This window comes from Salvelinus fontinalis, chromosome 8 (genome assembly GCF_029448725.1).
Source record: "Salvelinus fontinalis isolate EN_2023a chromosome 8, ASM2944872v1, whole genome shotgun sequence".
Taxonomy (NCBI): domain Eukaryota; kingdom Metazoa; phylum Chordata; class Actinopteri; order Salmoniformes; family Salmonidae; genus Salvelinus; species Salvelinus fontinalis.
Genome location: NC_074672.1, coordinates 19683188 through 19710138, shown reverse-complemented (window position 1 = coordinate 19710138; position 26951 = coordinate 19683188). Strand labels below are relative to the sequence as shown.

The 26951-nt window shown below is 41.2% G+C and overlaps 1 protein-coding gene across 1 annotated transcript in view; it reads left to right on the top strand.

Annotated features, from left to right (window-relative positions):
• Nucleotides 1-26951, top strand: part of LOC129860828 (metabotropic glutamate receptor 4-like) — a 334179-nt gene that overhangs the window by 178467 nt on the left and 128761 nt on the right. Inside the window, exon 3 of the mRNA XM_055931640.1 lies at nt 15296-15512. Within this exon, the coding sequence (XP_055787615.1) occupies nt 15296-15512 (217 nt within the window). The remainder of the gene's footprint in view (nt 1-15295; nt 15513-26951) is intronic.

Genomic DNA, 26951 nt, shown 5'->3' with positions numbered 1-26951 from the left:
TAAACCTATCGCTGTTACGTTTAACTGGGTGAATAAAATATGCTGTAATAGAAAAAGGTGCTATCTAGAGCCTAAATATTGTTATTTGGCTGTCCCCATAGGAGAACCCATTGAATAACCCTTTTTGGTTCCAGGTAGAACCCTTTTGCTTCTAGGGACAACTCTTTTGGGTTCCATGTAGAAACCTTTCCATAGAGGGTTCTACATGGAACCCAAAATGGTTCTACCTGGAACAAAAAAGGTTCTTTAACGGGTTCTCCTATTCGGGACAGCCGAAGAACCCTTTTGAAAACCTTTTTTCTTAGTCATCACACCACACTACACTCTAACATCAAACAGTACCTGAGAGGACAGTGCCTCAAATCGCTTTATATAATACTCTAATATATAACCATTGTGTCGTTGTATATATTACTGTATATCACCTTGAATACCATGTGGCTGGGTATACAGTGCATTCAGAAAGTATTGAGACCCCTTGACTTTTTAACATTTTGTTACGTTACAGCCTTATTCTAAAATAGATTAAATACATGTTTTTCCTCATCAATCTACACACAATAATGGTGCAGTTTGTATAGGTTTTTATTTTTTTGTGCAAATTTATTACAAATAAAAACAGAAATACCTTATTTACATAAGTATTCAGACTATTACACTTGAAATTGAGCTCAGGTGCATCGTGTTTCCATTGATCGTTTGTTGTTTGTTTGTTTGTTTCTACAACTTGACAACTTGATTGGAGTCCACCTTTGGTAAATTAAATTCACTGGACATGATTTGGAAAGGCACACACCTGTCTATATAAGGTCCCACAGTTGACAGTTCATGTCAGAGCAAAAACCAAGCCATGAGGTTGAAGGGAGCGTCACGTCTGGAGGAAACCTGGCACCTTCCCTACGGTGAAGTATGGTGGCGGCAGCATCATGCTGAGGGGATGTTTTTCAGTGTCAGGGACTAAGAGACTAGTCAGGATCGAGGCAAAGATGAACGGAGCAAAGTACAGCAAGATCATTGATGAAAACCTGCTCCAGAGTGCTCAGGACCTCCAGACTGGGGCAAAGGTTCACCTTCCAACTGGACAACGACCCTAAGCACACAGCCAAGACAACACAGGAGTAGCTTCGGGACAAGTCTCTGAATGTCCATGAGTGGCCCAGCCAGAGCCCGGACTTGAACCCGATCCAACATCTCTGGAGAGACCTGAAAATAGCTGTGCAGCGACGCTCCCCTCCAACCTGACAGCGCTTGAGAGGATCTGCAGAGAAGAATGTGAGAAACTCCAGATATAGAGGTGTGCCAAGCTTCTAGCGTCATACCCAAGAAGACTCATGGCTGTAATTGCTGCCAAAGGTGCTTCAACAAAGAACTGAGTAAAAGGACTGAATACTTATGTAAATGTGATATTTCAGTTGTTATTTGTAAAACATTTTCAAAAAAATATTAAAACCTGTTTTTTGATTTGCTATTATGGGGTATTGTTTGTAGATTGATGAGGGGGAAAAACAATTTAATCCATTTTAGAATAAGTCTGTAACATAACAAAATGTGGAAAAAAGTCAAGGGGTCTGAATACAGCTAGCAACAGGAGGCTAGCAAAACATTTCGAACTTCATTGTCAGAGATATTAATTTCTTAGACTTTTAATAAAAAATTGTATAGCTCATAACTCACCCAGTTTAGACAGCAATGAGCTTTAGAGAAAGTACACAATAAACGTCAGCGATAGGTATAAAATAAATAGATGCCATATACCTGGGCGTTTGACATTTTCACAACTCCATAAGTGGAAAGGGAAGTGTTCACAAGGTGTCGTTTTTAATAGTATGCAGTGTAAAACCTTTTCTCAAGTCCTCCGCTTTGCTAGGCAGAACACCTATTCATTATAGACTGAAAGCCTTTGCTAGGCAGAACACCTATTCATTATAGACTGAAAGCCTTTGCTAGGCAGAACACCTATTCATTATAGACTGAAAGCCTTTGCTAGGCAGAACACCTATTCATTATAGACTGAAAGCCTTTGCTAGGCAGAACACCTATTCATTATAGACTGAAAGCCTTTGCTAGGCAGAACACCTATTCATTATAGACTGAAAGCCTTTGCTAGGCAGAACACCTATTCATTATAGACTGAAAGCCTTTGCTAGGCAGAACACCTATTCATTATAGACTGAAAGCCTTTGCTAGGCAGAACACCTATTCATTATAGACTGAAAGCCTTTGCTAGGCAGAACACCTATTCATTATAGACTGAAAGCCTTTGCTAGGCAGAACACCTATTCATTATAGACTGAAAGCCTTTGCTAGGCAGAACACCTATTCATTATAGACTGAAAGCCTTTGCTAGGCAGAACACCTATTCATTATAGACTGAAAGCCTTTGCTAGGCAGAACACCTATTCATTATAGACTGAAAGCCTTTGCTAGGCAGAACACCTATTCATTATAGACTGAAAGCCAAGAGCTGCAATTGATGCAGTTACAGGGACTTGCCCCCAGGCCTCATTGTTCTCCCCAAGCCTCATCAAATTCATTATAAGTAAACACAATGGAAATATCCGGGTGTGGTTTTTCACATGACTTAGTGGATTGGTTCCAGTAGTTCACAGGATTATACAGTACTAATAGCAGTTACGGTCTCAGTGGTGGAAATTGGTTTGTGGCATTCAGTCAGGGTAGGGTCAAGCCAAAGAGTCTACTGGTTGAAGTTAAAACCTTCTGTGATTTAGCAGTATAACCAGGATGGACAACGCTAGTAGTTCAGGCTGGAGAAATGTGTATAAACATTCCTCTAATAACCTGAGACAGAGCAAACAGCATTTTATGACCAAGATATTGCTGCTTGAAGGATTGCAAAAATTTGTTGACACTTCATTGCCACTGTAGAACAACCCTCTTCTCCTTTCTTTCAAAAGCATCCCTCACTGTGTGTCATTCAAACACCAGGGGATGGGAGACCTTGAATCCCACCTAGTAGCAAGCTACTTGGTGTCTTCTTATTTTAATGGTGGCGTCTGCTCTGTGTCTGAAGGTATCTGAAGGTTCTATCATGTGTAGCAGGGATCATCAACTAGATTCCTGCTACACGTTGATATTTTCTTGAGCGGATGCTCAGGCGACTGGAACATATTTACAAATATTTTGTAGACTGCAAATTGACCACAAGAAGCCCAAACTGATATCATATTTGACTAAAGTATAATCATTTCAAATCTTGCTTACTTTTATATACGATCACATATATTTCTTTTATTATGGGTGGGAATAGTTTGGAACAGATGTCCAAAGTTTAAATCACTTGGAGCTGATTTGCCGGTGTTTTTACGGTGTTTAATGCCCCCCCCCCCCCCCCCCCTAAAAAATAAATAAAAAATCAGTGCGGGCGCCAGTTGGGGAACCCTGATGTATAGCCTGAGCTCGGGGACTGAGGAGGCTGCAGCGTGTGGTGTTCAGCACAGCAGGGACCCTCTGAGAGCTGGCTGAGAGCAGACTGACTTGCCGTGACAGGGTTTGCCAATAACTGAACCTGACAGACAGGTGTGAAGCCCCCTACCGCCAAATAAGAATCTAGCCCATTACCTTGGCGACTGCAGCCCCCTACTGGGCGCTTGACAGCCTGAGGGATGAGGTGGAACTGTTGTCGTGTTGTTATGCTATAGGGTGTGTGGGGGTGTCTGACAGAATCCCTATGTGCCTCTATACCACGACAAAGAGAGCCACAGACATAGCCTTTCCTGGGTATCAGGCTCAGATGGTCGTTTTACCACACCTCATAGTAAGGATATATAGCGACAGCAGTAAAGCACAATTCCTTGGATAGACAGCCACACTGGCAGACTGGTAGCTAACTTCACCAGTCTCAGACATTCATGTCCAATAGACATTAATCACTTCAAGTCATAAACCTGTTCTATTTGTTTCACTGCCTGTCAGACAAACAGACTTGACTGTTCTAAATATTCACCAAGCAAATTAGTTTCAGTGCCAGCCCGAATGCTTTAGATTTTTCTTTGCCAGCCACACAGTGCAGATGTACGGTATAATATTTCTGTAGGTTTCAAATGAGCATTATTACTTCAGCATTGATGCTGTGCCAAATGAAGTCATTGCATTTAAAAAAAAATCACAGTTATTTAAAGCAAGCAAATTGAACATTAACACTGCATAAAACCATCTGCTTGAGACTCCATCACTGTAATTTCTCCCACAATGGATGGGGAGGGATGAGGAAGGGTTGAGGGGAGCGGTGGGGTAAGGGGGTTCATTTCTAAATTCTGGTCATGTTCATAACAAATCTGTGGGAAAGGTCAGTTTTCAGTGTCGATATCAGGTTTAGGTTAGGGCTAGGTTGAAGATAACAAAGGTTAAGACAAGAGGATTCTAATATCCCATAACACTTTGCAGCAATGAGGAAGAATTCTAAACAATGGCACAAGCAATGCTAGTTAGTACCAATCATTTTGTTTATTTTAAAAAGCTTCCTCATGGAATTATTAGCTTGTCCTAACCTGGGTATCTTCAACCTAGGGTCAGAGAACACCTGGCTCTTGAGGGCAAAAAGCTTTGCTGGTTTAGTACTAGAGAAAGTGGATGGGGATGCTGTATCCCCCAAATGAAAACGAAAATATATGTTTTAGGTATCTGTCCTTGATCTTGATAGAAATTCCAAGCCACATTGGTACACCAGGCAGTGCCTTTGCTTTTAGATGGACAAGGCATTCTCTGGGCTATATGTATATGTTGTACAATATTCTATCCAAACAAAGGTTTCTCTAGTTTGTCTATACTCATTTTCTCTCATGGGTCAGAGAGGAGCTTGGCTGGGGGAGTTGAATTCCTTGAGTCAAAGCGTGGAAGTATACAGTATGTGTTCTATTACTGAGAACATCACGCTTCAGTACTTTCACTGTACTCCAGAGAGGGAGAGAGAAAGAGAAATCTAACAAACAAAAAACATGATAAGCTCAGCCTGTCCTGCTTCTTGACAGGATGCTGAAATTCAGTAATTGTTACAGGAGTAAAAATCCCTCAGGTGAAGAATTAAGCTTTACACAGAGTCCCTAAATATCTACAGCCACTTTATCTGGCAGATATATTTCTAAGGGTTGTCATGGCAGATCCACAATACATTGCTTGAAAAAATCAACAAAAACATACATGTATTTTCATAGTTAGCTAATAAAAGCATTTAGCTTATTGTCATTGTCATTGTCCACCTCCAACTCTTATTAGGGAGTCCATTTGCTATTACCAGATTTAAGAAGCATCCCAAAACTTTAATTCTATGTTTCATAGTCTCGGTAATACTTGATTTGGATAATCCCATACTCCTTTAGTCAAAGTTTTCAGACATTTTCTCCACGATTGAAGAGCTAAGAACTGTTATTTTATGGAGGAACAATGGAAGCGAGTCTTGCAGGTAGAGTACAGTGAAGGGGGATGTCAGCAGGGATCCTGTTTGATTTGTTATCTGTGTTTTAGACAAACTCCCCTGGGATGAAAACCTGAGTGAGCCTCGTGGGTGGGACACCAAACACACCATGTGTGACAGGAACAGTCCATTGTCGTTTTTGATATACTGCTGTATGTTATATATTTCTTTCCTTTCTTTCAAAGGAACATAAAAGCACAGGTAAAAAAAACACATGAGGATAAGAACAAGAATCCCAAACCAAGTGAAATACAAGTGCAGTACAATGCAATCACATCCTTTGTAACTTTAGAGAAGCTCTGTTGGATGTAGGTGAAAGTCTTTGATGAGTTAAATGCAAGGGAAATAGTGAATATTCAAGTGCTCTAAAATAAGACATTGTTAGCAGCTTCCAAATACAGTTTAGCAGCCCCTTTAATGATGTTCAGGTAGGAGGCAGAGCAGAACATAGACCCTCCCCATGACTTCAAAGCCAGAACAAAAATATGAGGCCAGCACACGTATTTTTCCTTACAAAAGGAGGCAGGAAACCGTTTCACTTAACCTCAAAGTAGACAAAAGTGGAGCAAAGTTTGGTGTGAGGACAGATTCCATGAATCTGTGTCCAGCAGGATAGATTCACCACCCTGTCCTTCTGTGCCCCCGCAGTCGCAGCCAGCTGTTTAAGTCTGATGATCTCTGTCGGTTCCTGTGGAGCCCTCTGGACATGTGCCAGAGACCACAGACACGACTGAAGTCTGTGTCCCCATGAGCTTTCCAATTATGAGACACACAGAGTGGCTAGAGAGACACACAGTAAGTAGCCTGTTCAGGCAGCGAGGAAGACTTGGCCTGTTGTCAGGATAGACCAAGGAGTTGAGGTGACAGGACTATGGACCATTCCCAACTGACTCATCTCGTGTTGTATAATCAGTCATTACACATCAAGCACAATGCACTGTGCATTGTAAGACATCCACCTACATGGATGAGCTAATGGTGACACATCTTTGCTCTAACATTCTAAGGAGTAAGATTATGTCCCTTATTTAAAAAAATAAATATGTAAAGAGACATTACCATACTTAAATAGTGCCTTACTTTTGCATGTGCCACTCAAAATGCAAGGTGCTGCATGTTGTTCATTTGCATAATTTAACAGATACATCCGTGCGGGTGGAGGAGGAGGAGGAGGAGGAGGGGGGTGAGAGGAGGACTGACGTGGGTGTAAGGGGCTGCAGGCACTGGCCACAGCTGGTTTGTACTCCAATAGTGGCTGCAGGGGTGAACATACTAGTGTCAGGATCAATGGGAGCTGCAACTGAACACATCAAAGCCAACCACAGTGGGAGGCAGTGAGAGGAGAGGAGAGGGGAGGAGGATTGCTCTGCAGCAGTCAGACCGCAGTGGAATGACGCATGCTGGTGGAATACTGTACTCTAGTTGCAGGTACAGTATGAGTAAGGTTTCGTCCAGGTTAACTCTACTCCTGTGCTGCAGAGTTTTAGCCTCCGAGGAGCCTCTGATCTACAGACTTGCAAAATGCATTAGTTCATTCCGGAACATATTACGCAGAGCTGAACTCACCAGCATGCGTCATAGCTCACACATATCTCTCTCCCAAGGTAACCACCCCTCACCCTGTTTCAAATAAATTATTCAGGATAGGCTATATGCAGGAAAATGAACTCTGAACAATGGCTATTACAGCTCAGTGTGAACAGACTCATAGTGGTACTGTAGCTTCAGTATACCAAGATGGGACTTCTGTTTAAATTTTAGAATATGACCATATTTATACATCTATCAGTAGATTTTACTGCGTAAACTTGCATTCCTAATGACCACAAAATGAATATACAAACCATTCTGCCTTACAACATCCTTAGGAGTCTATTGTCACACACATGCATCAATTCTTAGATTAACATAAACTGACGGATTTGGATGGGGATTTTTTTAAGGTAGAAATATCTGCATCCGCCTATGTCGGCCTTCCGCATCTGTGGTGGAAGGTGGCCAAGCTACAGCGGTGTTTGTCAGACCATGAGACATTCCCGAAAATAGGTCTTCTCACAAAAACTTCTGTCGCGTCTGAACGGTTTGGCCTACAATCTAATATGGCCACTATGGATAGATGAGACTCACACGATGGTGTCTTCTGTTTTGCTCTATGACCTCCACAAGCCCCTACTTCTGTCTGAACCAGGGCAGAAAATGAACACCTGCCACCGGCCAGATGCAGGTAGATTTTGGTATTGGCGGGTATGAATGCCTACTTCACCAGCCACAGTGGCGGTTGGTCAATTTGCAGGTCTCTACAGTGCGAGCATTACATTCACATTTGTGAATAAAAATACAGTCAAAAGTCAAGTATGAGCATATGAGTTGCGATTTCTAGCAGAAAAATGCTGAAGTAGCTATTTTGTTTTATAGCTGCTAATCACACAAATAAATCTGAATCCTACATCCCACCTCGTACAGCAACAGCTTTGCTCACTGTGAGTGAAGCACTGATAGATACATTTTCGGAGGCGCTGGCACAGCCATAAAAATGGGTCTAATTACCTATGTCAGCAAAGTGATACTTTCCTCGTGTTTCTTGGCTATTTACAATGTTTTGTTCACAAGCTCAGTTGATTTTCAATGTTAGTTTAAATCTGCTGCTTCAACTGATAGCGAAGAGACTCTGTAGACACTATCTACTACTTGTCACATCCCAAATCTCACACACACACACAGATACCACCTGACATGACTCCATTACTAGGGTAACCTCCCGCCCTTAAAAGGGGTAGCTGCATTTTATTTCTCATCTGATATTTTGGTTAAAAGACTCAGGTAACAAATATTTGTATTAAATTGAGCAATACACCACATTACTTCTTACTAATACATTTCTTGTTTTAGAAACATTACAAAGTATGGTCATCAGTTTTTTGCTGTAATTATGGTGAGAAATTATTTTGGCTGGTAAAAAATCTGAGTGGCTGGTAGATCTTTTCATCTACCTGCTACAGTGGCTGATGGAACAAAAAGTACATTTTAGGCTCTGGTCCGAACTGTGTTGGCTACAAATTCTATCGCAAGATGAGATTCTCACACACATGATGGTGTTCTCCATTTAAGTGTCACGGGAATCATCTGAAGGTAACCCGGTACGTTTTCAAAAATGCTTGGAGGTAGTTTTATGCCAATAAAAAGGGGTAAATACACTACACGGCCAAAAGTATGTGGATACCTCTTCAAATTAGTGGATTAGTCTATTGCACACAGCCATGCAATCTCCATAGACAAACATTGGCAGTATAATGGCCTCACTGAAGAGCTCAAATCAAATGTATTTATATAGCCCTTCTTACATCAGCTGATATCTCAAAGTGCTGTACAGAAACCCAGCCTAAAACCCCAAACAGCAAGCAATGCAGGTGTAGAAGCATGGTGGCTAGGAAAAACTCCCTAGAAAGGCCAAAACCTAGGACGAAACCTAGAGAGGAACCAGGCTATAAGGGGTGGTGCCTAATGCTCTAATGGCTGAATGGAAGCAAGTCCACGCAGTAATGTTCCAACATCTAGTGGAAAGCCTTCCCAGAAGAGTGGAGGCTGTTATAGCAGCAAAGGGAGAACCAACTTCATATTAATGCCCATGATTTTGGAATGAGATGTTACATGAGCACGTGTCCACATACTTTTGGTCATGTAGTGTATGTGTCCAAAAAACACATATTTCCTGAGCTTTTTTATATCTCCTAGATAAAGGAAAAACACTTCAAAACTGTATTCCTTATTTTTTTTACTGTATCTTTTGCCATTTATGAATGTGTTATTCAATGCATTTATATGGGCTATATAGTGAAGGCCAAATTCAATATGTGTTCAAATAATTGTTTTATTTTGGCGGGATTCTCACAGGGGTCCGACAATTCTAAATCAAATAGCTAAATTATCCATGGTATGACCTTCTTAAAACAATTCCATAGTCACCCCCTCAAAGGCTTTTAGAGGTTAAAACATTCTGAAAACTTACTTAAGTCAACATCTGTCTCTCCAGATCTGTCGGTCTCTTCCTGGTGATTCTTCAAGGTGACAGCATATGCCAATAACCCTGGAGGCTGTAGCTGTAGCCTAGTGACAGAAAACATTTGGAGAGAGATCAGGCCAATTTCACTAAACTGTCAGTCATATCTAAGATGTCTGTATCAGGGTCATACAGCAGTCATGATCTTCCTTCAAATAACCAGGATCACATCCAAACATATTTTGATTTGTTTAACACTTTTTTGGTTTCCAAATAATATTGCGATATGTAATTGTATAGATTTTTTTCCACACATCACTATTGAGTACCAGTCTGTAATTTGTTCTTAACTGACTTGCCTAGATAAATAAAGGTTATATTAAAAATGCTTATAATAATTATTGCTATTTATCTTATGGAGTCAGATAAACATTATAATAGGCTAATTGCTTTGTCTTATGAGTAGTATGTGATGTATATACTATATAATATACTGTATATACACATAGCAAATAGTACTGCCAACTAGAGCTTTTCACTGTCTAGCAGTGTAATTTATAACCTACAGGGACTTGGGGCCAATCAAAAGTGCATCAGCATAAGAAGAGGTGTCTTTGTATTTTATGTTGTAACATGAAACTCATTATTGAGTGTCATAAAATCTGCTCAGTTAAATCCCAAAGTGTGCACGGAAGAAGCTACGGAAAGATGACTGACCATCATAAATCTGAAATTACTTGAGCAAGCAGGAATAGAGATTACTTATCAAGTGGGAAAAGTGTTCAGCACTCGAGGCAGTCTTTAAGACTTCCGCACTGACACTACAACAGTACATTCAGCAGAGTGAATCAAGATCTATTATTACAGTAGATTTTTGGCACAGGCACAAATAATATGGAAACCATTTGAGTTATCATTATTTAATGCATACATTGAAAAAGAGGAATTATACGACTGGTTGACGAGATCAATAGTGGACCCAGGGTCTTGTCAGTGGGGTGAGAAGCATCAAGAGGTACGCAGGATTCGATTGCAAAATGGTGGTATTTATTTACAGGTGCAGAAAGTGAAGATGGATCCAAAATATGTACAAGATGTTGAGGAACACTGACATATACTTTCAAAACAACAAACAATAATCTAAATGGTAAATATACAGAAGCTTCGACTGGCTTCTAAGGCAGAGCACCTTCAAACTAGACGGAACAACTATACCTTAGACAGATCATCAATAATTCCTCAGTTGAGAGCCCAGAGGAAACATGTCACTCCTTCCTAAACTCTCCCGAAATGAGAAACCTGAAAAGGTATTTCATCAATGCAACATTTATAATTCCCATCACAATTAATACTTATCAAATGTCATCATATCAATGGCCAATACATGTCCCAATATCAGGACATATTATAACATAGAGATAACATAGAATAAATGTATTAGGAAAACTGACCATGTGTGCACTTGCTGGCTAACCATGTGGCTTCACCAGCTCTCACTCTCCAAATCGGTCCACAAACAATCCACTGTGGTGAGTAGGCAACAGTTTGGTGAGACAATGTAACTTTAACTTCTTATGGGTGCAGGGCAGTGCCGATACACTTAAGACACTTAAGACAACAACCACTTCAAGTGCAGGGCGCGAAATTCAAAAGATATATATTTTTAAATATTTAACTTTCACACATTAACAAGTCCAATACAGCAAATGAAAGGTACACATCTTGTGAATCCAGCCAACATGTCCGATTTTTTTAAATATTTTACAGCGAAAACAGCACGTATATTTATGTTAGCTCACCACCAAATACAAAAAAGGACAGACATTTTTCACAGCACAGGTAGCATGCACAAAGCCAACCTAACTAACCAAGAACCAACTAAACTAACCAACAAATAACTTCATCAGATGACAGTCTTATAACATGTTATACAATAAATCTATGTTTTGTTCGAAAAATGTGCATATTTCCGGTATAAATCATAGTTTACATTGCAGCTCAATAGGAAATTGCACCGAAAGCAGCCATAATAATTACAGACACCAACGTCAAATACCTAATTACTCATCATAAAACATTTCTGAAAAATACATAGTGTACAGCAAATGAAAGACACCACAATAGCCAAAAAGACAACTCGGAGCCATTTCCCAGCAGTAAAAGTTAGCGATCGTAACAAACCAGTAAAAGATATATAATTTTTGACTAACCTTGATATTCTTCATCAGATGACAGTCCTATAACATCAGGTTATACATACACTTATGTTTTGTTCGAAAATGTGCATATTTAGAGCTGAAATCAGTGGTTACACATTGTGCTAACTTAGCTACTTTTTCCACAACGTCTAAACAGCGAAGATATTTTTCTGACACGTTTTCTGACACACATATTCTGACCAAATAGCTATTCATAAACATAACTAAAAAATACATGTTGTATAGGAAATGATAGATCCATTAGTTCTTAATGAAATCGCAGTGTTAGAATTCTAAAAAATAACTTAATTACGACATCCAGCTTCGGTATATCTGAGTACCCCAAAGTTGGGCGCCGGCGACTAGTTCACATGTACGACAGATATATGAAATAGCATCATAAAATGTTTCTTACTTTTGGTGATCTTCCATCAGAATGTTGTACAAGGTGTCCTTTGTCAAGAACAATCGTTGTTTGGATTTAGAACGTTCATTTTCCCTCTCGATTTAGCAAGCGCACTAGCCAAGTGGCTCGAAGCTGTCCATGTCAACAAACGGAAGAGAACGGAACACGGCAAAACTCCCCAAAAAATTTCAATAATCTGATGAAACTATATTGAAAAAACATACTTTACGATGATATGGTCACATGTATCAAATAAAATTAAAGCCGGAGATATTAGTCGCCTATAACGGAAGCTAAACAGAAGGTAAATCCAAGTCCTCTTTCGCGTCTCCAGAAAACAGGAAATGGGCGGACACGTCATACAAAGAGCCTGTATTCCACTTCAGACCAAGATAAACTCTAAATTTCTTCTCTCACCGCCTCTTGACATCCAGGGGAAGGTCTATGAAGTGCACGTATACTCTTACGTATCATGTTCATTTATAGGCAGGAAGTAGAACAGAGCCCCAATTTCAGACTTTCCACTTCCTGGTCAGGAAGTTTGTGCCAAATGAGTTCTGTTTGACTCACAGATATAATTCAAACGGTTTTAGAAACTAGAGAGTGTTTTCTATCCAATAATAATAATAATATGCATATTGTACGAGCAAGAATTGAGTACGAGGCCGTTTGAAATGGGCACCTTTTATCTGGCTACTCAATACTGCCCCTTCAGCCCAAACAGGTTAAACTCTAACAAACAATGTTACCATTTCTACTGGTGTGTGATCTTTTGTATAACTGTGGGACATAGTGATAGGATATGCTTGCATGAAAACCAAACAACTACAGTATGTTTTGGACACCGTGCCCTTAGCTCCCGTTTGGTAAGCACTTCTGTCCCGGCAACGGCATGGGAAGTCTACCTAGTAGCCAATATAAGGGTGAAGCAATAGTACACCCATCATTAGTACTTTTAATTAAAAATGAAACACTTGTCCGTTTTATAACTGAAAAGGTACAATTATCTCTGTAAAACGAAAAGTGACGTACGACTCGGAGTCATCCTCTGGCTTCTAAACTCCAAACTGTCTGACCTATAGCAGAGCGATTTCAACACACCCACTCCTCTCCACACGACCACTACTTTCCTTTTAACGCACCCTCTCCTTTCCACACGCCCACTAATTTGCTTTTGACACACCCACTCCTTTCCACACGCCCACTAATTTGCTTTTGACACACCCACTACACACCCACTAATTTGCTTTTGACACACCCACTCCTTTCCACACACCCACTATTTCCTTTTTGACACACCCTCTCTTTTCCACATGCCCACTACTTTCCTTTCTACACCCTGGGACATTTCGATTAAAAAAAGTAATAATAATCAGACAGACAAATCATGAGATTGGGTAGTCAGGGCTTAAAATGCAGGCAGGAATTGTGGTCCTGTTAAGCTAGAGCAACAAGTGAATACGGCACCTCTGATGCACCTTCCATTTCTGACTCATTCTCTGTCCCAACTGACGGCAGAACTTCTACAGACGTATAAGCTGGAGCGTTGGTACATTGTGGAAGGCAACTCGTCTAGAGAGACTACGTGCTCCACAGTTCACATCATTTCAAGGAGGCATAAAGGGAATATGTTTGTAAAATATGTTATCAAGGATGCACATTTTACTTTGAATTGTATTCTTGTAGTCAAATATACATCACCAAAACTATACAGTTTATGTTCTTACCATATTCTTGTTCTCTCCACCAAAATAACTAAAAACAATGTTGCCCTTGTGAATGCTGGGAAAACACAAGACTGCCTTGTCAAGTTACTTTAAAATGTGTTATCACAGGCCCTGGAACAAAGGCCCTTGTCTGTTAACACTTTTCACCCCCAAATGAATCACTTCTAGTCTGTGAGAATCTAATTCAAATGAGCTTATTATAGCTTTGGTGCTACTTGATTGGCTTGAGGGCAGCTTGAAGTGGAATAACACTTTGTCTACAACATCTCGACTTTGAGGTTTATTCTCAGAGTTGTCTTGACACTCTTGAGAAATGCTGTGCTCGTTTTTTGCAGAGGACTACAGTATATGACATCATAGCGGGACAAAGTCTGTGCACATAGATGTGGGAGTGAGCAGACAGACATTTTTCTTCATTTTTTAAATAGTAGCATTCAAACTCTCCTTAGGTGTCAATATTTCCATTAAACTCTCCTTAGGTGTCAATATTTCCATTAAACTCTCCTTAGGTGTCAATATTTCAGTGTATAGAAGTGTAATACCACATATGATTACTACAGTAACCATTATTCTGAGGTTTACCCTATGGAGTAAAATCCAGGTTCTCACCTCAGTCCTGATGTCTCATTTACTCATCAGTCACCTGAATGAACAGAAAATCATACCTCGTCATTGAAAATGCTATTTGAAACTATTCCCATATAAAATGTATAAACCCAAAACATAACATTTCATTAAATAGACTAACAGAGCATGCATGTGGAACCCAAAATGTATCTCTATGTTGCATCATTTGGCCATGGTGTAGCATGGTGTAGGCTTGAACATAGCATTTTATTTGAGGACTGTCTCTCACCATGACATCTGCATATCCACATAAAGGGTCAAGTGCCATTCAATCTCCGTTAGTGTTTGCATTGCACAGAGATAGAATCCTTTAACAGAAAACAACCGATTCCGCTTTCAAGCCAGTAACTCTTAGGTAAATGAAAGTGCAACACGATGTTTAACACACAAAAGCATATCATCTGTCTTAACTGGTTGGCTTTTAATTTACCATTTGATGGTATTGATCAGCATCCAAGAGATGAGAGCGGTGGTTAATGAAACAATCATGATAGTTCATAAATGTTTGATATACTTTGCTCAATTATGTTACCATCAGCCCACCAAAGACCTTTCCCCTTAGGAACAAAATTAACTTTATATGAAATGACCCCTTACAAACTACTTTTACTAGTTTAATAACACTTATCTCTCAAATAGGGTGTCAGCTTTTAACACAGCCAATCAAGCCTCTACATTCTATAAGTCAGGAGTCCGCTGGACTAATATGAAAGCACTGAGGGCTGACTGCATACTCACAAAGCCTTTTACAGTGATTACCTCTGTAAATTAAAAATGACCTACAACTTGTCTTTAATAAGAGACAATTGAGATGTACTAACTTCCATCATTCCTTCCAGCATATATCGATACTATAAAGTGGAACTACAGTATGTGCTCACACCATGTCCTCTTGTTCTCTCTCCTCAGATCCCACAGGTGAGTTATGCCTCCACGGCTCCAGAGCTGAGTGATAACACGCGCTATGACTTCTTCTCCCGCGTCGTGCCTCCGGACACCTACCAGGCACAGGCAATGGTGGACATAGTCAAAGCCATGCGCTGGAATTATGTCTCCACAGTAGCATCAGAGGGCAACTATGGAGAGAGTGGTGTGGACGCCTTCATACAGAAGTCCCGCGAAGACGGTGAGTCATCTCTATCTCACCTGAACATTCTTTTCACTGTTCCACATGCATGCTTGGTCTTATTTAATTAAATATTATTTTTGATTGGCTCCTGCAATCAGGAACCTATTATGACATCACATGGCGTCACAAATTGGTTGGGTATGGAAACTTCCCGATCTTTTGGCTCACAAACCCTCAGGATCCATAGATTTATGGGCATTGGAAAAGCTACATTTAGTTAAATTCATTATCATGTTGCATTTGAGTTAAATTTACCCTATTGCAATGAGGCCAATCACTTAACATAGGTGCCATGCTTTTGTGTGTTAAGCCTACAGTAGTGTTGCACTTTCATTTACTGGCTTGAAAGCGGAATCGGTTGTTTGCTGTTAAAGGATTCTATCTCTGTGCAATGCAAACACTAACAGAGCTTGAATGGCACTTGACCCTTTATGTGGATATGCAGATGTCAGTCCTCAAATAAAATGCTATGTTCAAGCAGCTGAACCAAACAAAGCAGGGGAACTCATTGGAAATTACCCTGTAGCTTTTGAGTGCTTTTATCTCTGCAGTATTATTTCACACATCCTGTATCTGCTTAAGAGTTTTTCAGGTATGGCATTATACCATTTTAGCTGTATCTCCTTATGAAGCGTTGGAGGCAGAGTGGTCGGGTAGTTTACAGGGGAGTTCATCTTGTTGTGACCATTCAGAATTCAAATGAAAGGCAAAGACAGTCATAAAAGAGCTGTTCCATTTGAGCATTCCATCCACAGATCAAACAACACCTTTTAGATATAATAGTAATGGCCGTTTGGCCCAAAGAATGGAATCCAGTCATGACCTATGGAGGAAAATGAGATAATACTGTTGGCTGTACTATGACGATCATCATCCATCATACACATCATACTGTACATATAAAATAATTCAATTTTCCCATTTGCATTAACCCAGCTGACCTCAAACAAATACAGAATGGTTTATCTGACAGTTGATAAAATAACATATAGCATCAAATAGCCTAACATGAATAAATTAAACATGCACTAGTAAAGCTTGAGAAATTTTGAACCTGCTAGAGATCAAAAGGTCTTCTCTCTGTTTTTATGGAATTGAAAGTTGTATGAATCTTTTTCAAAGTGAGGTTATGAAGGTTGAGAAGTGTTCTCACATTGCAGCAGTACAGCCATGCCTGGGATGTTGGAAGGAATGATTCATTGTTTCTTTTTGTTTGCTGGCAAAGAGTTCTAGGCCGTTCATCTCTGTCTCCCTGGCCTCAAATCTGCCCCTTATTGATGGGCGTTTGGCAGCATAATCTGAAAATAAGTGGATACTGATTTGTAATGTAAAGCGCATGAATAATTAAAATATTGGGAAGTGAAACAGGTCAGTGCTTCTGAATGAATTATCCATGTTGATGAATTCATATCTTAATAGAAAACAGAAATGTATTTATTTACATTTGCCATAGAGGATCATTGTTTCTTTACGCACCCCCCCCCCCTCCCCCGACCCCCCCCCCCCCCATGTGCACAAATTACCTGTGTGTATGTGTATTCATGTGTGTATTTTTGACATTATTATGACTCTGACTCATGTTTTGATGATGCTCGCCCTGCTGACCCTACACCCTCTGTCAGTTTACGAGTGTCATTGTCCTGAAATGGGCACCGTGGCCACATTTAGTTTCAGCTTTGTGGCTAAACTAAAAACAATTTGTCCAATGCGATTGGAAAAGTGTTGAGGAAGGGAAAATGAATCAGTATTGAAAGATAGCTAGAAAGTGAACAAACAAGAGAGAACTGAGAAGTAGAAGTGAGCATGACTGCCCGGAGCACCAGTGGGCGTAGAACAGCTTTGGGAATACAGTCAGCTCTGAGCAGGGAGCAGGCCGCACACGCTCAGCCTGACCTCTGACCCCCGCTGGGGTTGAATGTAATCACTACCGACATGCCTACCGCTCTCTGTGCCACTGTGGCTCGCTCGTCTGCCGGCTCCAAGCTGCTGCCCATCATACTGTATGTCCTAGAGAGAGACCAGTGGCGGAGGAAGCGGAGGAGTGCCCCTGCAGAGCCCTCCAGCTTCCCTTGCTCAGCTCTGTGGAGGAGAAGTTCATATGAGGAGAGTTCAGCCGGCTCAGCAATTTATAGGTTGGAGCCTCTAGGTTGCACCATGGGGAGCCTCCAGAAAGGGAGTTCCATGTGTAGGCTACCAGATTAGCCAGGGTGGAGCTAATTTATTGTACAGTAGGTTGAGCTCAGTTCAACTAAAGCAGCACACTCCAAACCCACTTCTTTTCGCAGATAGACAGACAATATGGTAGGGTTATGTACTGCATCTTTCCAAGCACCTCTGCCAGGAGGTAAAAACACACCATCCAGCTGCCAAGCCAATTTGCTGAACCCCCCTTATTGCTTGGCTTCTTATTCGCTGTGGCAACAGAAAGCAATCTATGAATACCCACCAAACCATGACATGTCCAATTAGCATTCCTCTCACCTAGTGCTGTACTGCTGACTTTTTCCCTTGTGAGCGCTCAACTCAAAAAGCTCCCCGCACTCCAAGTCTCCATGCACTAGACCATTACACCCTGCAGTTTAATGATACTGAGAGCATGGCCATTTTCACTGATCCTTATAACAACCCAAACTATGTAGGAAGTTATATTGAACAGTGGTGTAAAGTACTTCAGTAAAAATAATTTTAAGTACTACTTAAGTAGTTTTTTTGGGAACCTGTACTTTACTATTTAGATTTGACTACTTTTACTTCACTATATTCCCTAAGAAAATATTGTACTTTTTACTCTATACATTTTCCTTGACACCCAAAAGTACTCATTACATTTTGAATGCTTAGCAGGACAGGAAAATAGTCAAATTCACGCACTTATCAACCAAACATCCCTGGTCATCCCTACTGCCTCTGATCTGGCGGACTCACTAAACACACATGGTTCGTTTGTAAATGATGTCTGCATGTTGGAGTGTGCCCTTGGCTTTCCATAAATTAAGAAAACATGGTGCTATTTGGTTTGCTTAATATAAGGAATTTGAAATGATTTATACTTTTACTTTTGATACTTAATAAGTATATTTTAAACCAAATATTTTTTTACTTTTACTCAAGTAGAATGTTACTGCGTCAAACTTTTACTTCAGGCATTTTCTATTCAGGTATCTTTACTCAAATTGACATACCGCACCAACAGATCCACAGATGATGCAATCTATATTGCACTCTACACTGCCCTTTCCCAGCTGGACAAAAGGAAAACCTATGTGAGAATGCTATTCATTGACTACAGCTCAGCGTTCAACACCATAGTGCTCTTAAAGCTCATCACTAAGCTAAGGACCCTGGGACTAAACACCTCCCTCTGCAACTGGATCCTGGACTTCCTGACAGGCCGCCCCCAGGTGGTAAGGGTAGGTAACAATACATCCGCCACGCTGATCCTCAACACAGGGCCCCTCAGGAGTGCATACTCAGTCCCCTCCTGTACTCACTGTTCACTCATGACTGCACGGCCAGGCACAACTCCAACAGCACCATTTAAGTTTGCTGATGACACAACAGTGGTAGGCCTGATCACCAACAACGATGAGACAGCCTATAGGGAGGAGGTCAGAGACCTGACCGTGTGGTGCAAGGACAACAACCTCTCCCTCAACGTGATCAAGACTAAGGAGATGATTGTGGACTACAGTTAAAGGAGGACCGAGCATGCCCCCATTCTCATCGACGGGGCTGTAGTGGAGCAGGTTGAGAGCTTCAAGTTCCTTGGCGTTCACATCACCAACAAACTAACATGGTCCAAGCACACCAAGACAGTCGTGAAGAGGGCACGACAAAGCCTATTCCCCCTCTGGAAACTAAAAAGATGTGTCATGGGTCCTCAGATCCTCAAAAGGTTTTACAGCTGCACCATCGAGAGCATCCTGACGGGTTGCATCACTGCCTGGTATGGCAACTGCTCGGCCTCCGACCGCATGGCACTACAGAGGGTAGTGCGTACGGCCCAGTACATCACCGGGGCCAAGCTTCCAGCCATCCAGGACCTCTATACCAGGCGGTGTCAGAGGAAGACCCTACAAATTGTCAAAGACTCCAGCCACCCTAGTCATAGACTGTTCTCTCTGCTACCGCGCGGCAGGCGGTACCAGAGTGCCATGTCTAGGTCCAAGAGGCTTCTAATCAGCTTCTACCCCCAAGCCATAAGACTCCTGAACAGAGTAGCTGTTCAGCAGCTAACCCTTTATATAGCCCCAATATTGTTATTTACTGCTGCTCTTTATTATCTGTTTTTCTTATCTCTTACTTTTTTGTAGGTATTTTCTTAAAACTGCATTGTTGGTAAGGGCTTGTAAGTAACCTGTTGTATTCCGCGCATTTGACAAATACAATTTTATTTTATTTGAAGTATGACAGTTGGGTAATTTTTCCAACACTGATATTGAAGCCAGCATACTCTGGATTTGTCATTGTACTCAGATTACACAAGGGCCGCCGGAAAACGTGTGGCGAGGCGGCATTTGCCACAGCACTTTTATTTTTATTTTTTTATTTCACCTTTATTTAACCAGGTAGGTTGAAGTGTACCTATGATAAAAATTACAGACCTCTACATGCTTTGTAAGTAGGAAAACCTGCAAAATCGGCAGTGTCTCAAATACTTGTTCTCCCCACTGTAAGTGCTGTTTTTTTGACTGATTTGGCTCATGATCCGTCAACTCAAGCACAATTTATCTGTCCGTCACATCGGAGTGCTGCTACATGCTCTTTCCGTGTCTTGATCAATCAGATTCACAGAAATCACATGTCGCACTGGCCAGGGCACAATGCACAAAGTGTTGGTGCGCGTTGTGCGTTATTCACTTTCCACCAGTATTTATTTAGCAAGCGTGATAGCACATCACTGTAGGCAACTAACAACAGCAGCTGCATAGTCTCAACTTGGATGTTGGCCCACCACCTCAACCTCGACAAGACAGAGCTACTCTTCCTCCCGGGGAAGGCCTGCCCGCTCAAAGACCTCTCTCCATTACGGTTGACAATTCCATGTTGTCCCCCTCTTAGAGAGCAAAGAACCTTGCCGTGACCCTGGACAACACCTTGTCGTTCTCTGCAAACATCAAAGCAGTGACTCGCTCCTGCAGGTTCATGCTCTGCAACATCAGTAGAGTACTATCCTACCTCACAAAGGAAGCGGCGCAGGTCCTAATGCAGGCACTTGTCATCTCCCGACTGGACTACCGCAACTCACTGTTGGCTGGGATTCTCGCTTGTGCCATCAAACCCCTGCGATTTATCCAGAACACTGCAGCCTGCCTGGTGTTCAACCTTTCCAAGTTCTCCCATGTCACCATGCTCCTCTGCACACTCCACTGGTTTCCAGTCAAAGCTTGCATCCATTACAAGAACATGGTACTTGCCTACAGAGCAGCAAGAGGGACTGCCCCTCCCTACCTTCAGGCTATGCTCAAACCCTACATCCAAACCCGAGCACTCCGTTCTGCCACCTACTAGCCAGTAGCCTTAATTCTTGCATAGAATCCAGCCTAGCTGAAGCAATGCAATTTTCCTGATTTCTGACCATTTTTTTCACTGGCCTCCATTGATTTAGTCACCCTAATTCTGCCCATCCTACAAGGCTAAAAACGCTGATAACTTTTGAATGAATTATGATAGAGACATGAGGGTTGGACCATTGGTTTTCTTAGAGGATTATCCACACAGTATTTTACCCATTGTTCAAAAGATGTGTTTTGATTGGACACTCTTTTACTATGCCCCCTATCCCTCTGGCCAGGATAAACTAAGTGGTAACGTTGTGTATTTATAGTCCATTTGTTTGTGAAAAAATGTGAATGGTTTATATTCAAACTTGGGCTGACTCGGCTAACTACACTTTTTCAATCCAAAATGATTAACTGGAATTGATCAATAAACACTATAGCTGACATAGACTGTGAGTTAATGTTTTAATACCTACAGTTGTAAAGGGCAAGACTACTACAAAGGGCAAGACTACTACTCTGGCCCCATCATAGCCCATATTAAACCTTTTTACAACACAGATTAATCACGTATTATCGTATAAGGTCCGACGATTTACCTGGTTAGATACCAGATCAGGAAAAACTACGGGCCCCAGATTTTTTTCTCTTGCCACACCACTTTGGGACCTGTGGTGCCACCTATGGATTACATTGATATATTATGTCACATGGTATGTTGGTTAAATGAAGCATTGACAATACAATAAAACAGAGGCAGCAACAAACCACACAATTTAATCAGTGTGTTGTGTGATGAAGGGCAGCAGGTATTCTGGCAGTTAAGAGCGTTGGGCCAGTAACCAAAAGGTTGCCTGTTCGAATCCACAAGCTGACTTGGTGAAAAATCTGTCCATGTGCCCTTGAGCAAGGCACTTAACCCTATTTGCTCCTGTAAATCAATCTGTATTAGAGCGTCTGCTAAGTTACTAAAATGTAAATGAAGGAGAGACTAGAAATTCCAACCGTAATTGAAAAGTGATTAGAATATCCACCAAGCTCAATTATTTACTGTCGTTATTATCTGATTCAAAGCTGATTATGGTGCATGGGATGCACAGGCTGATGTGAAGTATATTGACTACCTTCTGGGCTGCAATTAAATACTGTATTTGAACAAAAAAGGCTAAGAAGAAAGGTAATGAAATACTGGGCACCAGCCGTCTACAGAAGGTATTTGTGTTACGTACTCACGGTCTCCTAAGCCTAGGACTCACATAAACATACTCCATGGATTCACATAGATGCAGTTTGATAGTGACCCAGAAAGCTTCAGCAAGCATAAACGTGTGTAGTAAGTGAAAATCAAAGCCACAGGTGGTTTGGCTGGTTGACAGAAAGCCACCAGAGAGGTTTCCTTTCATCTTAGAGTGGCCAGCCCGGAGCAGAGATGGAGGGATGTGGTCTCATTATTAATCAGCCAAACAGAGACTGAGTCAATACTGCCGGGCTTTACTTTGTCCTGTCACGGCCTAACCCACCTGACAGGGTAGACAGAGAGGAGGCGCTACCCCACATCACAATGTGGACAATGCATAATAAGTGCACTGTGCAATTCAAACTGCTTAGGATCTGTTATATTTAACCTTTGCCGAGGCCCCAACAACCAGATGTTCCGGTTTTCTGGGGAAATGGAAAGAGTGACGCAACTTCCACTTTTGGATGTTAATAAGGTGACACTCCATCTTAACTCCATCTTAATAAGAAGTTCTCCTCCTCCACTTTTACTGGATTGGTTGAACAATGCAGAAGAGAACCTCTCATGACATTTTTTCTTCTTGTCAAGACCAGTATGTAGGGGATCTTGTTTCAAGCGTTTCTTTTACACCTGCTACGTTAAGTTACATTTAACCTAATGATTACAATCCCGTTTAACCCTCTGAAAATGAATATTTTTTTTAATGTACTGCATGTTACCATTATTCACTTTTCACATGAGATTCTTAACTTTTTATATATTTCTACCAGGGGTTGGGAAGCAAAATTATTTTCCAATTGTTTCGTTCTGAACAGAAGCATTCTTTTTTTTGTTCCGTCACACTGTTCCAACCAGCAAATAAAGTTCTCAACCGGTTCCAAAAAAACCAAAGTAACAGTTTATATAATTCCTTTCTATTCCTTTTTAAACCTCTGAAGTCACATTGTTTTGTACATTAAGCTCGACATTAAATTACTTCACATATCAGTGCGCATAGATCAGCTTGCTATGGAGAGAGAAAGTGATTTAATCTGTACAGGAAAGTCATTAAGAGCAAATTGTATTTTGCCGTAAGAGCATGGTTTAATTATAATGAAAGATAAAAAAAAACACTGCTGCCAGTCACAGTGTAGGGCGCTAGATGCAACATACATTTTGCGGGTGAGGAGAGGGTGAGAGAGGATGGAGGAAGCTTGCCTTGAAACGACTGGGCATCTTGTTATGACATGCATTAACTGAATTAGGCCCACAGAATTCTACCTATGTAAGAGCGACTTCTTTTGAGGAACTTTTTATGTCTTTGAACTTGCGATTTGGTTTAACATTGGACCAGAGCAAACGTTAGCTAGCTAGCTAAAAAATGTGTTTAACCATCTTCAGTGGGCAAATGCCCACCTTCGATGGCCACTGGCACACTGGAGAAGTGTGCTCTTCATGGATGAATCCCAGTTTCAACTGTACTGAGCAGATGGCAGACAGTGTGTATGGCGTCGTGTGGGCGAGTGATTTGCTGATGTCAACTTTGTGAACAGAAGTGCCCCATGGTGGCAGTGGGGTTATGGTATTGGCAGGCATAAGCTATGGACAACGATGGCAATTTGAATGTACAGCGAGACCGTGACGAGATCCTGAGGCCCATTTTCGTGCCATTCATCCGCTGCCATCACCTCATGTTTCAGAATGATAATGCATGGCCCCAGTTCTTCCATGGCCTGCATACTCAGACATGTCACGACCCATTGAGCTTGTTTGGGATGCTCTGGATCGATGTGTGTTCCAGTTCCCGCCAATATCCAGCAATGTCACACAGCCATTGAAGAGGAGTGGGACATCAGTCTACAGGCCACAATCAACAGCCTGATCAACTCTATGCAAAGGAGATGTGTCTCGCTGCATGAGGCAAATGGTGGTCACACCAGATACTGACTGGTTTTATGATCCACGCACCTACTTTTTTTTTAAAGGCATCTCTGACCAACATATGCATATCTGTATTCCCAGTCATGTGAAATCCACAGATTTTTAAAAATATATATATATATTTTTTAATTTCACCTTTATTTAACCAGGTAGGTCAGTTGAGAATAAGTTCTCATTTACAACTGCAACCTGGCCAAGATAAAGCAAAGCAGTGTGACACAAACAACACAGAGTTACACATGGGATTAACAAACGTACAGTCAATAACACAATAGAAAACTATATACACAGTGTGTGCAAATGTAGTAAGATTAGGGAGGTAAGGCAATAAATAGGCCATAGTGGCGAAATAATTACAATTTAGCAATTAAACACTGGAGTGATAGTGCAGAAGATGAATGTGCAAGTAGAGATACTTGAGTGCAAAGGAGCAAAAAAAAATAACAATATGGGGATGAGGTAGTTGGGTGGGCTATTTACAGATGGGCTGTGTACAGGTGCAATGATCGTTAAGCAGCTCTGACAGCTGATGCTTAAAGTTAGTGAGGGAGACATGAGTCTCCAGTTTCAGTGATTTTTGCAATTCGCTCCAGTATTGGGAGCAGAGAACTGTCAGGAAAGGTGGCCAAAGGAGGAGTTGCCTTTGGGGATGACCAGTGAAATATACCTGCTGGAGCACGTGCAACGTGTGGGTACTGCTATGGTGACCAGTGGGCTTTACCTAGAAAAGACTTATAGATGACCTGGAGCCAGTGGGTTTGGCGACGAATATGAAGCGAGGGCCAACGAGAGCATACAGGTCGCAGTGGTGTTTAGTATATGGGGCTTTGGTGACAAAACGGATGGCACTGTGATGGACTACATCCAATTTTCTGAGTAGAGTGTTGGAGGCTATTTTGTAAATGACATCGCCGAAGTCAAGGATTGGTAGGTTAGTCAGTTTTACGAGGGTATGTTTGGCAGCATGAGTGAAGGATGCTTTGTTGCGGAATAGGGAGCCAATTCTAGATATAATTTTGGACTGGAGATGCTTAATGTGAGTCTGGAAGGAGAGTTTACAGTGTAACCAGACACCTAGGTATTTGTAGTTGTCCACATATCCTAAGTTAGAACCGTCCAGTGTAGTGTTGCTAGAAGGGCCGGCGGGTGCGGGCAGAGATCGGTTGAAGAGCATGCATTTAGTTTTACTTGCATTTAAGAGCAGTTGGAGGGCATGGAAGGAGTGTTGAATGGCATTGAAGCTCGTCTGGAGGTTTGTTAACACAGTGTCCAAAGAAGGGCCAGACGTATACAGAATGGTGTCATCTGCGTAGAGGTGGATCAGAGAATCACCAGCAGCAAGAGCGACATCATTGGGCCTAATGAATTTGTTTCAATTGACTGATTTCCTTATATGAACTGTAACTCAGTAACACGTCTGAAAATGTTGCATGTTCCATTTGTATTTTTGTTCAGTTTAATTAATAAATCCAATGTGAAATGTAATAACTATAGTATTCTTAACTAGCATTGAAAAAGTGAATCAATTTTTTTAAACAGCTCTCCCTAATTTCTGAATCATGCTTGAAACGTCGTCAGTAGGCTACAGTAACCTATTCTTCAGATGGGATGGGCAGGTAGCCTACACACACCCATTGGAAAAGATTTCCAGCAGGCAGGCAGATGCTGGAATACGTTTCTGAGTGACAAAGTTGTTGCGATTTTTGGGGGACTGGGAAAAAATGCCTGGGGCGTAAAATAATGTTTTTAACCAGTTCCCATGCTTTTAAAATATTGGATCACTTTCGTTTCTGGTTCGGGTTGTGCTCCTCAAATAATTCTGTTATTTTCGGTTCTGTTCCCGGAACTGGTTCCAACCCTTGATTTCTACACAATCATTTGAATTGTAGCCACTCACTCTGTTTTAAAAAAAAATAAAATTAAAATACATCTGTTTATTAACCATCTCAGATTTCTCCAATGTCCACACTGATTAATCCAATCCAATGTCTCTTGTGGCAATATGTTTACTGTATGTAATTGAATTTGGAGTGCTAATTAGTTGAACGAGGAGTGGCGGAAATCAGCTTCTTGGTGATCTGAGGCCTTTGAAAACCGTGTCGTCTGGTGATTGGTGATTAGACAGCTCCTTTACTCAGCGTTAGTTAGGGATAAGCTGATTGCTGCTGTTGACCCTGCGACTAAATCTGCTTCTCTTTTTTATGTCTGTGCTGCAATGTATGATGCAGCAAGTTAACATTTTTCTTTTCAACTGAAAGAGGCACTGCATATCACTAAAATTTAACATACAGTGGTTGTGGGTGGAATTTACATTTAAATAGTTCAGTGTACAGTAATAGTTCCATTAGAGTGACTTGTTTTTACCAACATTATAGATAAGTTCTGTTTCACTGTGACTGGACAAGCCAATGTCATGGTCTGGAGAGCTGTCATGGTCTAGAGAGCCACATTATGGACTATATACAGCTCAACTGAAAACCAGAGAGCAAGTTGTTTTCCCATTGCTGTTCCCAATCACAGTGTTTCCCATTACACACTGCAGGATATCGGTCAGGGTTCATAGTACGTATGGATTTCCACAGCACCACAGCAAACCAATATCTCGCCACCTGAAACACAGCTTCATCTCAAAGTGGTCATGCTGTATAGAATGGATCTATACAGTTGTGGCTGTTTCATCAACAAAAGGACAGTTGGTCATTTTTTTAAGCACGTATAACCACACACAAACTCACACATAGACACAGCAAACATCCACAAATGAAGTGTGAAAACAGG